This window comes from Molossus molossus, unplaced genomic scaffold (assembly GCF_014108415.1).
Source record: "Molossus molossus isolate mMolMol1 unplaced genomic scaffold, mMolMol1.p scaffold_m16_p_1, whole genome shotgun sequence".
Taxonomy (NCBI): Eukaryota; Metazoa; Chordata; class Mammalia; order Chiroptera; family Molossidae; genus Molossus; species Molossus molossus.
The window spans coordinates 164,364,646-164,381,068 of record NW_023425344.1 but is presented as its reverse complement, the minus strand read 5'-3'; the positions used below and the strand labels follow the sequence as shown (position 1 = coordinate 164,381,068).

The following is a 16,423-nucleotide window of genomic DNA, read 5'->3' as shown; positions in this document are numbered from 1 at the left end:
AGGTCCTTTGGCCTTAAATCTTGCCTTTGGCCAACCAATCCTGCATTCCACTGCATGGCATAGTTTCTTTTAAATATTGCCTTTAATAAGTGACCAAGAATCTATATTTGATGATATTATTAGCACACCTCACATTATATGTATATTAAACAGGACGTTGAGGTCTGGTTAGTTTTATTTCAGACATAATAATAGAGAGGAGCAAGGGGATTTTGTGGCCCCTGCTTTCTATGGCTTTATCTTTGATAAGTGAGTGAGGTAGAGACTAGTCTCAAACACTGGAACTTCCCCTGCTTATATAGTCCCAGGAGCACCAACATCTTTTCTTCTGTGCTTCTCATTTCAGGAGACTGCAAGATACAAAGACAGGAAGGCTAGGATGTGCCCTCTGGTAATTTTGCAGTCTAAAATGCTATCCAAATGCACATACAAATATTTGTTCTTGTAGGAATTAGTTACGATTTATACAGAAATGAAGCGTCCTCAAATTAGATAGTCTCCCTCTTGTTGCTTACTAAAACCTATTGGGTTGGAAACTATCTTGTATTTTTGAAAGTTTATTAGATACAGATTATTTAAAATATTCTTGTCTTAAAGGAATAAGCTAATTATTACTTTTCATAACTGGAAAAATACAGGTTATAGATTAGAGATATAATACTTCTGTTAAAGTGTTTTATAATAATTTCATTTACACCACGTATATTTGAAGTTGTTTAGAAACTTGAAGTAGTTAGCTTTGTTTCTTTCTTGAAAGTGATATACTTACTCAGTGGACCTTTTTAAAAAAAAAGTTAGTTAATAGAAAACAGATATTGATCTTTAATTTATGGTTATACTTTATAAACTTGAATTACTGTGTTCATGTAACAGTCTCATTTTTATAATTTTAAGAAAAATGCAAGGTATTTTATGAAGCATTTTGATCATTTGTCTGCAGATACTTACAAGAAGATTAAGGTTTCGGTTGGAGCGTGCACCTGGCGAAACTGCATTGATAGATAGGACTGGCAGGATGTTGAAGATGGAACCCTTAGCTACAGTTGAATCTTTAGAACAGTACCTCTTAAAAATGGTGAGCTCTTGCAAAGGCATAATGAAATGATCATTGTCTGCTGTGGTTTAGCCCTTTGGAAAAGTAATTTGGGACGTATGCATCCAGAGTTATGGTAATATAGTTTTATCTAGTAATTCCATTTTTGGGATTTTATTTTAAGAAAGTAATCCTTATGCTATGAATGTTTTTTTTTCTTCTAGAAGTTTTTAATGTATTTTTTAATTACACTGTAACGGTAAACTCTTACAAAGATTTGTATGATTTCATTATAGCAAGCAATTGTTTGAGACAAAAAGATAGGCTAAAAGACAAGTAAATTACTATAATTAAATATGCACAGTTTATTGACATTTTTCTTAAAACAAAAAATTGGGGTTCATCCAGTGAAGTTAACAAATGGAATCCCAAATTTTAACAATTCTTGTGTTTTTTAATGTCTTAAGTGTTAGAGGGCTTTTGTTTTTCTTTTAGCCAAAAATTTTACAGTAAAAATTTACCTGCTTTATATGAAGAACACACCAGAGGACCACTTGCAGTATAATGAAATCAAAGTTCATTTCCTACTTTTTCCCAATATTTGAACTTTTCAGGAGTATTCTGCAACCTTGAGGTGGCGCTTTGTTGGCTACATATACTGTCCTAAAGTCAAAAACATTCCACATCTGCCTCACGAAGTGCTCGTCATTCTCGCCTAGACCCAACATTATAGATGTTTTAGAAATAACATCAGGCCGAACCTCCTTGGTGTGCTTCAGTACATGTAGAGACTGGCCAAAATTGGCCCTGGGATCACGAACTTTCCTCTGTAATTCTGGAACTGTTTCTGTGTTATGCGCATATGAACTTTCCTCTGTAATTCTGGAACTGTTTCTGTGTTATGCGCATATACATCTAATCCTGATTGACTGTTTCTATTGGTTTAAGATCTCCTCAGAAATCAGGGGTGATACATTCCACAAGAATTTTTGGATTCCTTTCCTTTAAGTATGATACAGTCTTTGCAAAGTGTTCAGCTCCTCCATCAGGCATATCATCTTGATCGACAGATGTAAGGATAACATAATCCAGACCCCACTCTACAATTGCTTTTGCAGTATTGTAGGGCTCATTGGCACCCAGTGGCGATGGCTTTCTTTCAGTTTTAACACAACAGAATCTGCAACCTCTTGTACATGTGTCATCCATCAGCATAATTGTGGCTGTGGCAGTGGCATACTCTCCACCTCCCCAACACTCTCCAATATTGGGACATCGAGCTTCCTCACACACTGTATGGAGATTTAAATTCCGCAAAGTATTTTTCAGTTTATTGTAATTTTTCCCTATGGGAGTCTCTGTCTTTAGCCATGGAGGTAGTCTTAACCTTTTTCCTTTATGGCGTTTTAAGTTTCCTTTGTAGTCATCTCAGGTGCTCTTATCTGCAAGATACATTCCATCACCAGATACAAAATCTTGACGGTCTGGTTCATTCTGTAAAAATTCCTTTTTTTTTTATCTGCCAAGGAACTAACTGTTCTGACTGAACTGCATAAATATTTTTCAAATACCTGGGGCCCCACGGAGCGGACGACGACGACCCTGCAGTGCAGCGTCATCTCCTTCTTTTGTTTTCTAGCAGGGTCGAAGGATCTCATGAATGTTTGCTTTAATTTAAAAAATTTTTTTTAATTCTCACCTGAGGACATTTTTCCATTTTTTGTTCAGAAGAAGGGGGGTGGGGGGAGAGAAACATCGATGTGAAAGGGACACATCGAGTAGCTGCCACCCGCACAACTCATCCAGGGCCAGGGTCAAACTGCAACCGAGGGTCGAACTACATGCCCTTAGCGGGAACTGAACCCGAGTCTCTCTGAACCACAGGCCAACACTCTAACCTCTGAGCCAAACTGGCCAGAGCTGAACATTTGCTTTATTAACATGTTTATTATAGCTATTTGCAATGCTAAGATAGTGGACAAAATCTTAATGCCAATCAATAAAGTGCATATCAAATTGATAATTTCCATTAATTTGAATATTATTGTGTAGCTATTAAAATGTATAAAACCAGATAAGAGAAAAATGTTTTCGTATTGTATAATTGAGACTTTTTTTTTCGAGCTATTGAAATAATAGACTAAAATACTTATGATATTAACAGTGGGCTACTTTGGTTGAGGAAATTTCTGTTTTTTTAAATGCTGTTTAATTAGTATTTGTTATAGAAAAAAATAACTCACAGTAAAGGGAAGGAAAAGAATGGCACTGTGTTTTACAGTAGCATTATCAAAGTATTTTTTTGTATTTTATTTCATTTAGGTAGCAAAGCAGTGGTATGATTTTGACCGATCTTCATTTGTTTTTGTTCGAAAATTAAGAGAAGGCCAAAATTTTGTATTTCGACACCAGCATGATTTTGATGAAAATGGAATTATTTACTGGATTGGGACAAATGCCAAGTAAGTCATGCTGTTTAATGTGGAGTGAAAAATTCACCTGTAAAAGAATTCAGGGTAGTAGAATAAAATTTCAGTATCTTGCAGTTTAAGGAATTTTCTCTTATATGGTAAATTTAAAACTATGTAAATTAATTTTTATGAAGAAATACAATCTTAAATTGTTAATTGTAGAATTTAAAAAGTTGATATATGATTTTTATGCGGGGAAAAATGCTAATATGAACAAATGCAGTTATTTTAATAGTATTAACTGCTAATATTTTCTTATTTTTGTGTAGAACTGCATATGAATGGGTAAATCCAGCTGCTTATGGACTTGTAGTAGTAACATCATCAGAAGGAAGAAATCTACCTTATGGCCGTTTAGAAGACATATTAAGTCGTGATAATTCAGCTTTAAATTGTCATAGCAATGATGATAAGAACGCCTGGTTTGCCATAGATCTGGGTCTCTGGGTCATTCCATCAGCATATACACTTCGTCATGCTCGTGGTTATGGAAGGTCTGCACTGAGAAATTGGGTTTTCCAGGTATCCAAAGATGGACAGAACTGGACCTCTTTGTATACCCATGTTGATGACTGCAGTCTCAATGAACCAGGGTTAGTTGAGGTGTCTTTGTGAATTGAAAAACTCAATAAAGAGCCATGTTTATTTTTATAATTGTCTATCCTTAGAGGTCTCTTTGTGAGATACTGAAGCAAGATTTTCTTTCTGAAAACATCGCTTAATAATACAGTTTAGGTATTAAGACATGAAATGCTGACTTTACCAAAACTTTGTAAAAAGCTTTAAATTAAATATTAGTAGGAAGCCAAGCATATTTATTTAAAGAGAAATTGATGCATAGAGCTATCTACATATATATAGCACAGTGACAAAAAACAAAAAAAAAATGGAATTAGTTTTTTACTAAACTCTCCATATCTTCATTCACATAATATTTGTGAATGTTCAACAAATTAACAATGGCTTACTGCTGGTTATTTGCTGACTTAAGTTTTTATGTATCTCTTTTCCTAACTTTTATATTGATCATATATAAATCTTTTCAAGATATGTTTTTATTGATTTTAGAGAGGAAGGAAGAGGTAGAGAAACATCCATGAGTTGCCTCTTCCACACCGCTTACTAAAGATTGAGCCTACAACCCGGGCATGTGCCCTGGCCAGGAATTGAACTGGCAACCTTTGTTGCATGGGATAACATGCAACCAATTGAGCCACAGAGCCCTGGGCTATTGTTTTTTTAAAAGAGGATCAGGGCCCCGGCCAGATAGCTTAGTTTGTTAGAGATAATCCTGATATGTCAAGGTTGCAGGTTCAATTCCTGGTCAGAGCATATAGAAGAATTAACCAATGAATGCATAAATAAAATCAGTAATTTTTTTGTTTTGTTTTGTTTTGATTTGATTTGTTAATCCTCACCCAAGGATATTTTTCCATTGATTTTTCAAAGATAGTGGAGGGGGAAGAGAAGAAAGAAACATTGATTGTGAGAGTGAGAGAGATACGTTGGTTGGTTGCCTCCCACAGGCAACGTGACAGGGGCCGAAATCGAACCTGTACCCCAGGTACATGCCCTTGTCCAGGAATCAAACCTGTGACCCTTTGGTGTGTGGGCTGACATTAGCCACTGGGCAAAAATGGCCAGGGAATAAATAAATTTTTTACAAAAAGAACATACTATATTTCTAAAATTTTAGTTCTAGTAAGTTTTAGTTGTATATTGTGGTACATTTTACAGGTAGATAGAGTGTAGAGTTAAATTACTTTCTGTGTTTGATGTAGTATAGAATGAGCTTCTTAACTAGGATTACTAGATAATATTTTCTTTTGTTAGATAATATTTTTAGGCTTTAAAGTTAATATTTAAATATATAATTTAAAAGTTTGCAAGAGCCTGGCTGGTGTGACTCAGTGGTTGAGCATCGACCCATGCACCAAGAGGTTGCTGGTTTGATTCCTGGTCAGGGCATGTTGTGGGCATGATCCCCAGTGGGGAGCATGCAGGAGGCGACCATTCGATGTTCTCTCTCATCAGTGTTTCTGTCTCTCTCCTTTTTCTCTCTTTCTCTCAAGTCAAAGAAAAAAAAAAGTGTTTTAATTTGCAAAAATTTAAAAAACCTTTTTCATCATAAACGCATATTTGTCACTTATAAAATTTCTTATTTCTTTGGATTTTATTAATTATAAATCCTTTAATGTTATGAGTCAAATTAATAGTATATATTTAAACATTTCATATTTACATTTTTGTCTTAAGTACTATATTTTCCCCTTTGATTTCTTTATTTTTGTGTAGCAAACTGTTGACTGAGTATGAAAGTTTGTTTTTCCTATAGTTCTCTATCATGTAATAAGTCTTCTGAAAAAATAAAAATAAAAAAAACAAAAAAAAAGATAAAAGGTATTCTGTACCTTAAACATCTTTTCATCTGTTTTAAAACACTACACAATTTTTTCCTTAACATATTCATAGGTCAACAGCAACCTGGCCTCTTGATCCACCAAAGGATGAGAAACAAGGATGGCGACATGTGAGAATTAAACAGATGGGGAAGAATGCTAGTGGTCAAACTCACTACCTCTCACTCTCTGGATTCGAACTTTATGGCACTGTAAATGGAGTATGTGAAGATCAGCTAGGTAAAGAGATGATAGTAGGTTTTTCTAATTTACTGAAACAGTTACATTTATCTAAAGTGGTTTTGTTTACATTTCTTTCATTTTTACCTTACAGGAAAAGCAGCCAAGGAAGCAGAAGCTAATCTTAGAAGACAGAGACGTCTAGTACGCTCCCAGGTTCTGAAATACATGGTACCAGGGGCTCGTGTAATCAGAGGGCTTGATTGGAAATGGCGAGATCAGGATGGCAGCCCACAGGGAGAAGGCACTGTCACTGGAGAACTGCATAATGGTGAGGAGGTGCTTGGCATTTTAGTGTAGAAATTAAGTACTTAAATAACAAAATATTTTCTTTTTGCTATTTTGGCATAATTATCAGTTGTATATATGTCCTAGCATTATGTTAAAGAACTGATATATTGATTTCACATACAAAGTGGAAAAAAATATTTAGAAATATGGGAAATTTTAAAATTCTTAGGTTTTGACTCAAAACTTATTGCTAATATATATATATATTTTTAATCCTCACCTGAGGACATTTTCCATTTTTTTGTTCAGATAGGGAGGAAGAAAGAGAGAGAGAAACATCGATATGAAAGGGACACATTGAGTGGTTGCCACCCGCACGACCCAACCAGGGCCGGGGACAAACTTGCAACCGAGGTATGTGCCCTTAGTGGGAACCGAACCTGGGTCTCTCTGGACCACAGGCCGACGCTCTAACCGCTGAGCCAAACAGGCCAGGGCTATTGCTAATATTTTGAAGTGATTACTAAGCCAGTATAAGTGAATCCACTTAGGTACATTTTCTGCTTTTTAAAAAAAGATTATTATTTGTAAGTTTTCATTGATCTTTATCTTAATTTTTTATACTTTCTCTATCTCATTAGCCTGACAGGAATCAGGCAATATTTTATTATTATTATAAGTATTATAAGTCACACAGAAGTAAAAGAATGAACGTTTTTAGTCACTGGTTTTCAGTAAAGCATAGAACAAGAATCATAGCCTTTTCATTTATTATTGGATATAAAGTATTTCCCAGTGTATCCCAGAGTACCAGCTTTTTTCTTTGGGATTTTAAACTTTCTTTTGGTAATGGTTATTATTCCTTAAATCAAGTTCAATTTTAACCTTTGATGCTGTAGATTTTAGGGAAGTCCTTACCCATTTGCTATTAACTCCCAGATTCAACTATTATGACTAGTTCTTTTTTTATTAACTTGTAAGGCTTAGAAAGGCTGATTTATTAGTGGATAATTTGCCTAATTAGTGGTGGGTTCTTAGGAAAAGTGATAGTGCTTAGGAGAAAGAATAATATTTAATATCTGAATATATTCATGTTCTATGTGGTAAAGATTATAATTTACTTAGATAAAATCTTTGATTTTATTGCTTTTAAAATTCTGTTCCTTGAATTGTATTACTACCAAACGCATTTCTCTGTTGTCATAACCTAATTGCAAAGCATTGTTATCATAGCAGGTTGTACAGTGAGTGAGCGTGTATTTTCATAACTGCCAGAAATCTTAAAAATCAGTAATAGTTGAGGTGACAGTAGCACCATTCAACTCAGAAACTTCAAGTGTTTTGTTTTTAGGTATCTTAATGATACTTGGTTAATATTCTAGTTCTCCTAAATTGTTTTTGCTTTTAAGTGTGAGGACTTGTTAGGGATATGTGAATTCATTTCATTGTTCTTGTGCTGGAGTCAACTGAAGCAAGTACATAGGAAAATTGGAATCTTATAATTTCAGAAGTTGGCATATAAGAAAGGCTTACAGTATTTTTGCTGATCTGACAAATGTAGAGATTCAGAGTTTTGGCTCACCAGGATGGCCATTCCTGTTAGTTGTACCTTAAAACCTTTATATTAGAGAGAGTTCTTAGCTTTCAAATACAATGCAGATGTTATTTTACTTTTCTGAAACTTTTCCACGTTGCAGAAGAGATAGTTAATTGTTGGTTCTTCAGAGGTTATTTCATCATAAAGAATAAAGTGAGGCAATTGAAATCTTATATAAACTAGATTATGTAGATTTGGGACAGTTTTCCTCTCAAAGAACTCATATGCTGAGAATCCCCACAGGTAATTCAGTATTGCTTATACCCCTCTGAACCTCATCATACACATACATGAACTTGGTACGTGCGTGTGTGTGTGTGTACATGTGTGTGTACCTGTGTGCACATGCATGGGGGTACGTGTGTGATGGCCAAAGGACTTTTGAACTTGATAGACTTGTTATACTTAAACACTTTTATGTGTTTTTCCATAAAGTATAGTTAGTTTATAACATTAAAATAAGATTGTAAAATTTCTATTAGTTTCCTTTTATAGGCACTTTATTTTACTGCTTTTAGAAGTGAATTGCTTTTTTAAAAAAGAATATGTATCATTTTCCAAGTACAAATAAATATAGATTGAATATTATTTTGCTCGTTAGTTCTTTACACGTTACTAGCTTTAGCATACAGGTTCTAGTAAAAGAGCATAGCATACTTTAAAAATTTTGTTTTTAGGATTTTTCTGTGCTTATTCACATTTATTAAACTTAATCATAAGAGAACCAAGTAACCACTGAACTTTGAGAACACAACCGAAATGCTAACTTAGTGTTATTTGAGCTAGTGACCTAAAATTTCTACAGTGATATATGAATATTGTGTCTGTCAATTATAGGATTTAGCCCAAACTCAGAAATTAATGGTAAGCCAGCACTTTTTTCTATAAAGAACATTTGACCACATAATCATATTTAGTAACTAAAAAACCTTTTACTTAGATTTCATCTATATTGCTGAAGTAGCAGTATTTTACCATTTGTATGAGATTTTTTTTGTTTTTGTTTTTAGAATTTTTGGCAGTTTTTCCCCTTAAAAGATACCCCAATAGAAATAAACAGGAACCTTACATTGTCTTTAAATATCACCAAAATGAACAGTTCGGAAATAATAGAAATGAAAGAACGAATTTAATTTTACTTGGCAGACCTTAAATGACTAGAAATTCAGACAACACTGATGAAAAGCTGATCCCATATTGTGGAGCTACTGTCTGACACGCTCCTATCTGCTTTCTGCTGGGTCTCACAAACTCCTGTCCCTTTCCAGGCTGGATTGATGTCACCTGGGATGCTGGTGGCTCAAACTCTTACCGTATGGGCGCAGAAGGAAAATTTGACCTCAAGCTTGCACCAGGGTACGACCCTGATACAGTGGCATCACCCAAACCTGTTTCATCCACTGTTTCAGGCACAACGCAATCATGGAGCAGCTTGGTGAAAAACAACTGTCCAGACAAGACATCTGCTGCTGCAGGCTCCTCAAGTAGAAAAGGAAGCAGCAGTTCTGTGTGTAGCGTGGCCAGTAGCAGCGACATCAGCTTGGGTTCGACCAAAACGGAACGGAGATCAGAAATTGTAATGGAACACAGTATAGTTTCAGGAGCTGATGTCCATGAACCAATTGTTGTTCTTTCATCTGCTGAAAACGTCCCTCAAACAGAAGTAGGGTCATCTTCCAGTGCAAGCACCAGTACCTTAACAGCGGAAACGGGAAGTGAAAATGCTGAAAGAAAGTTAGGCCCTGATAATTCTGTTCGTACTCCTGGGGAGTCTAGTGCAATATCCATGGGAATTGTTAGTGTTAGTTCTCCTGATGTTAGTTCAGTATCTGAGTTATCTAATAAAGAAGCAGCTTCACAACGACCCCTTAGCTCCTCAGCAAGTAACAGACTGTCAGTGAGTTCTTTGTTGGCTGCTGGGGCCCCTATGAGCTCTAGTGCAAGTGTACCTAACCTGTCCTCAAGAGAAACATCTAGCTTGGAGAGTTTTGTAAGGAGAGTGGCAAACATAGCACGGACTAATGCCACGAACAACATGAATCTAAGCCGAAGCAGCAGTGATAACAACACTAATACTTTGGGGAGGAATGTGATGAGCACAGCAAGTAAGTGAGCTTTTCCTTATGGAACCCAATGCCTTTTCCACTCTGAGGGATGCAAAGTACTTTCTTGTTCAGTGGGTTCTGGATTCAGCCTTTAACTAGATCATTAACCATGTTAGATACAACTCAATCAAATTTAGCACTTCAGGAATATGAAGTTAAGTTCTGTAGAATCATATTTAAAGAATTCAGATCAGGTGTGATAAAGAACCTCTTGTTTTAAAAGGATAAAACAATCACACACTTCTGTTTTTCACTCCTATGATAAATCATTAAGTACAGTTGCATGAGGAAATAGATAACTATTAAATATCATAATAGTTATTGAAACCAGAGAATCACGCTGGTCCTAAATTGGTACTAACTGCTGAAAGTTAGTTGATTCTAAGTTAAACTACTAACAGGTCAAAGTAGTTCCTTTGGAAAATATTATTGGGAATTATTGCATTGATTATTTCACTTTTTATAAAAGCTAGGCTTAATTTTTTTGAAAAATAATAGTGCTATAAAAATAATAATTTTTAGTTGGATTTCAGTTGGGTTCCCAAAGTTGTTGCTTTTCAGCCATTTAATAATTTAGTGTTTCATGATCTCATTCTTTTATCTAAATATGCAACCTAGTTTTTCTAAGGTTTATAGAATCCTACCAATTTGTACTGATTTGATTTATTTTTGTCTTTAGCTTCTCCTCTTATGGGTGCTCAGAGTTTTCCTAATTTGACCACACCTGGTACTACATCAACAGTGACAATGTCAACATCCAGTGTTACTAGCAGCAGCAACGTAGCTACAGCAACAACAGTTTTATCAGTTGGTCAGTCATTAAGTAATACTTTAACCACCAGCCTCACATCAACCTCCAGTGAGAGTGACACAGGTCAGGAAGCAGAATATTCCTTATATGGTAAGTTATAGTATAAAATATTCAGATATTTGTATAGTGATGCTTTTACTATGTTTTTCTGGTGGGATTTTAAACTTTTGATTAGTAAAAAATTAGTCTCTTAACAAATATGACATCTTTATGTAAGATGAAAAGTTACATAATATGAGGGACTATAAGAAACTATTGGATTATAAAAAGATATAGAAGAACTTTTGTGTTATCCTTTTTTGCATATTGTCATTAATGAAGTTTTATTAGACGAGCCGTAACAGATATTTAACATCTTTATCAGAGAAGAAGTGTAATGGCTTATTAAACTTTGTAAAGTGATATTCCTTGTACAATGTAATATAAGAGGAAAAACACTCCTCCTGTGTGTCTCTTCTACCCAATACAGAATACTTCACTTCTGACATCTCTGACTATGAAATAATTTGTGAAGTTTTTCCACACTGTGCAGTTCTCAGACACCACCAACTGGGGTTTCCTACAAGTCAACTCAATTCTGACATTATCTGCTTACCTGAAATAGTGTCAGATTCCACAGGTTAACACCTTAATTCTACAGCCCCACTCCCCCCTTCCCTTCAGAAGCTAATTGCAAGTACAGGTTGTCATTTTTGTCTCTGAGAGACTGGCTATCAATTGGAGGTCATGACCCCCTCCTCAGGTTGGATGCATTTGCTAGAGTGACTCAGAGGAGTCAAGAAAAAATTTTATTTAGATAACCAGTTTATTATAAAAAAATATAATTCAGGAAACAGAAGAGATCCATGGAGTGAGGTCTGAAAGGATCCATCCCAAGCACAGGCCCTTCTGCCCCCTTGGAGTTTGGGGACCTCCTGGAATCTCCTGCTTGTGTTTTGTCCCCTATCCTGGAAACTCTCTGAACCTCATCCTTTGGGTTTTTTCAGAGGCTTGTTTAATGATCTAGGCACGATTAAATTATTAGCTGTTGGTGATTGAACTCAGTCTTCAGCTTCCCTTCCTTCCCCTCCCAGAGGTCTGAAGGGTGGGCTGAAAGTTCTAATCCTCTAATTATGGTTGGTTCCATTCATAACCAGCACCCATCCTTAGATTACCTAGGGGCTTTTCACAAGTCTCCTCATTAAAACAACTCTGGTTATAAAAAATGAAAGACACCTCTATTGTTTTTATCATTTAGGAAATTCCAAAGGTTTTAGGAGCTCAGTGCTTGAAACAGAGATAAAGATCAAATACATATCTATTATAAATCATAATATCACAGCTATTATCGAGATCTTTTAGAAATAATTCCTTAATTAGGTAATGTATAAATTTTTCAAATTAATTTTTGCTTAGAAAGTTCTATAATTACATCATCATAGCTTCTGTGCTGTTGTCAGTGATAAAACTACTTGACTCAATTAAAATATATTTCAAAAATCTAGTATCCGCCTTCTAGGAACAATCTCTGTTATTTGATACATACTGTTTAAGGTGTATGTTCTCTTTTTATTTTTTCATTTTTTTGTTTTTATTAATCCATCCTGGAGGATATATTTTTCCATTGATTTTTACAGAGAGTGGAAGGGAGAGTGGGAAGGAGGGGAGTGAGAGAGAGAGAGAGAGAGAGAGAGAGAGAGTTACTTATGTGAGAGACACATCGATTGGTTGACTCCTGCATGCATCCTGACTGGGGCCGGAGATCGAACCTGCAACTCAGGTACATGCCCTTGACTGGGAATCAAACCTGTGACCCTTCCTGCGTGAACTGATGCTGTAACCACTGAACCACACCAGTCAGGGCTATGTTCTCTCACTTTATTTTATTTATTTTTTATATAAATTTTTTTTTCTTTATTGCATTTTAGAAAGAGGAAGGGAGAAGGAGAGAGATAGAAACATCGATGAGAGAAAACATCAGTTGGCCGCCTCCTGCATGCCCTGCCCCTGGGGATCAGGCCCACAACCTGGGCATGTGTCCTGACTGGTAATGGCGACCTCTTAGTGCATGGGTCGATGCTCAACCACTGTGCCGCACTGGCCGGGCTGTGTTCTCTCTTTAAGCAAAAATAGATTATATTCTTTCTAGAGAGCTCTTTTCTCTCAGTATGTTGTGAAATATTTTCACATGGTTTTATGGATTTCTACTATTTGAAATGGCTGCCAAATATTCCACTATTGACTATATGATCATTATTTAGTGAATTCTTCATTTTGGTTATTTAAATTAGTTTTTTATTACCATAAACATTGTTATGAATGAACATCTTTGAACTATGTTATTGCACATTTCCTTAGGGTAAATTTCCAAAGAAATAATTGCTGACCTGCACTCCGATTATTATTGTTTTGGAATACTCTTCCCACAGATCCTAGATTATATTGCTTTTTTAAAAAAATTCTTACCTGAGTATATAAAAAATGTATATGAAGATACACTTTAAGTACTATTTTATGTATCTCATTTTAATGTTTTCTTATTTTCTGAGAATGTGGCCGCCTATTCCAAGCTAAGAATTGGTTCTGACATTGTATGGTTTTAGGACAATTATTACATTTTTTTTTCTACTTTATCTTTTAAATGTGTAGATAGCAAATGAAGATGATGATTGTTATACCAGAATATTTTAAATTGTTTGAATAAGGTATTTTCCACTTTAGTTTTTCTCATGGATGCCCTCTCCTTCTTCTACTCATTTGTTAACATGTTAAAGTCAGGCTTTAGTTCTTTATCATCTGAAGGTTAAGAAAGTTGTGGGTATGCTAATGAGAGAGAATATTAATGAGGGCTACTGGTTGCCTTTTTAATATTGTTAGATGATTAAAATGTCCTTTTCCACATTCCTAAAACTAGAGGACTGTAAAAGTACTGCTATGAAGGCTCAAAGTAATATCCGTCTTCCAAAGTAATTTCTGCATGTGCAAACTTTTACTGTTACATTTTAAGGAACATGATTTGATTTTGTGATATGGTCAGATCTATGAAAATAAGGAGCATTTGAAAACATTCTTATACTCTGATAAAAAGGGAAGATGAGTTGCCTGGCCGGTGCGGCTCAGTGGATTGAGCATCATCCCATGGACTTAGAGGTCCAGGCTTGATTCCTGATCAGGACACATGCCTAGGTTGCAGACTTGATCCCCAGTAGGGGGCATGCAGGAGGCAGTCAATTGATGTTTTTCTCTGACATCAATGTTTCACTCTCTCTCTCCCTAAAATATCAATACAAACATATTAAAAGAGGGGGGAGGGAAGATGAGTTAAAAAAAGAACCCGACTTCAGTGAATTGTAACATACATATATAAAGTTAGATGATTTTTCCTTAAAAACGAACCAAAAATGGAGTTAATTTACTGTATATATGACTACTACATCATGTTTATGAGATCTACTGCCTAAATTGCAGGATGACACCTTACATGTATTAGGGGTAATATATTTATCAATTTTAAGATACCATTAGTATAAGAGATGCCATTATTTTATGTCACTAAGGAAAAAGTGTTGCAAGTTTAGCTGTGACTTGCTGTTGCTTATAAGATACATTCTGAGCCCTGGCCAGTGTGGCTCAGCGATAGAGTGTTGGCCCGCGAATCAGTGAGTCCTGGGTTTGATTTTGGCCAAGGGCACATACCTCAGTTGCGGTTCATCCCCTGCCCTGGTCGGAGTCGTGCAGGAGGCAACCAGTCAACGTGTCCTCACATCAATGTTGTTTTCTCTCACCCTTTCTCTCCCTCTCTCTTCCTCCCACTCTATCTGAAGATTTAAAAACAAGATACATTTTAATTTCAGAATATTAAATTTTTTTCTTTATTTATTTTTAGAGAGAGGAAGGGAGAGAGAGATAGAAACATCGATTGGCTGCCTCCTGCATGTTCCCCACTAGGGATTGGGCCCACAACCCGGGCATGTGCCCTGACTGGGAATCAAACCAGCAACCTCTTGGTGTATGGGTTGATGCTCAACCACTGAGCCACACCAGCCGGGCTAATTTCAGAATATTAAAGTGCTATCAACTGTGTATCTTAGAAACTAATCAAATAGTATCAGGCCTCTTTCTTCTAGTCATCCAATAAAAGGAATTGATGTTTTAGTCATATGTAATTATTAGACAGACTTAAAATACATTTGGTTCAGAGGGCTGCAGATGCAGGTGTCGACTCAATAATTATAAATTTTCTTATGTATGTTCTTTCGGAATATGGTGTGTATACACTGTCTTTTAGTCACTAGAATTTTTTTCTTTTAGATCCGGTAAACAACTTTTGTTTTAGTCCCATTATTTCTTTTTTTTTTTTTTTTTTTGGCTAATCCTCACCCAAGGATATTTTTCCATTGATTTTTAGATAGAATGGAAGGGGGTGGGGAGAGAGAGAGAAACATCGATGTGACAAGAGACACATTGACTGTTGCCTCCCTCACAACCTCATCTGGGGCCTGAGATCCAACCTGTTGGCAACCCAGGTATATGCCCTTGACCAGGAATTGAACCTGAGACCTGTTGGTCTGCGGGCCAAACCACTGAACCAAACCAGCCAGGGTTCATTATTCCTCCTTTTGTTTTCAGTTCTTGTGAAGAACAGCTTGTCAGCATCTTCATTATGTGAGACAATGTAAATTTGACAGTCTTTATTTTGAGGGAGAGAGAGATCCTGAGAAGGATGTAGGTAAAAGGGATTCAAGTTTATTTAATTTCCTTCTGTGCTATATCATGGATAATATGAAGATGGTATATACATTATTCCATAAATAATTATCCTTAAGTAGTCATTATCTTTTTTTTTTAATCCTCACCCGAGGATATTTTTCCATTTTTTTGTACAGATAGAGTGGGAGGGAGAGAGAGGAAGGGAGAGAGAGAGAGAGAGAAACATTGACGTGAAGGGACACATCGAGTGGCTGCCACCCGCACAACCAACCAGGGCCGGGGACAAACTGCAACCGAAGTACGTGCCCTTAGTGGGAACCGAACCCGGGTCTCTCCGGACCGCAGGCCAACGCTCTAACCGCTGAGCCAAACTGGCCAGGGCAAGTAGTCATTATCTTTAAGTAACTTGCCAGGTCACACAACTAAACCCAGGTCTCTGGTTGACATCCTTTGTTCTTTTCCCTCATAAGATCTTTTATAGTTTATATGAATATATTCATTTGTTTACTTTATAAATGCTTCTCTTCCCTGTAACTTCCATAGGGGCTCAGACCATGTCTATTCTGTTTGCAGCAGTAATCATGTACTGGGGTACATTCTGAGAAATGCATCATTAGGCAATTTTATTTTTGTACCATCTACACAAACCTAGATGGTATATTTAGCCTCCTATGGACCGAGGCTTTATGGTTTGTCTTCTTACTTCAGGCTACAAACGTGCACATAATGTTATTGTACTGAATACTGTAGGCAGTTATAACAGATTTTTGTGTATCTAAACATAGAAAATGTACAGTAAAAATACGGTGCAAAAGATTTTTTAAATGGTACACTCATGTAGGGCACT

At 36.0% G+C, this 16,423-nt stretch overlaps 1 protein-coding gene and 1 pseudogene across 8 annotated transcripts in view; one reads left to right on the top strand and one right to left on the bottom strand.

The window, feature by feature from the left end:
* Positions 1–16,423, top strand: part of HECTD1 (HECT domain E3 ubiquitin protein ligase 1) — a 102,257-nt gene that overhangs the window by 62,899 nt on the left and 22,935 nt on the right. For 6 of the 8 annotated variants that reach the window (XM_036239698.1, XM_036239677.1, XM_036239652.1 and 3 more), the window contains 7 exons: positions 941–1,075; positions 3,356–3,495; positions 3,774–4,097; positions 5,977–6,143; positions 6,238–6,414; positions 9,240–10,076; positions 10,756–10,977. In XM_036239698.1, coding sequence (XP_036095591.1) covers positions 941–1,075; positions 3,356–3,495; positions 3,774–4,097; positions 5,977–6,143; positions 6,238–6,414; positions 9,240–10,076; positions 10,756–10,977 — 2,002 coding nt within the window. The remainder of the gene's footprint in view (positions 1–940; positions 1,076–3,355; positions 3,496–3,773; positions 4,098–5,976; positions 6,144–6,237; positions 6,415–9,239; positions 10,077–10,755; positions 10,978–16,423) is intronic. The other 2 variants (XM_036239660.1, XM_036239687.1) reach the window with 2 other exon arrangements.
* On the bottom strand, positions 1,503–2,652 carry LOC118615151 (annotated as a pseudogene).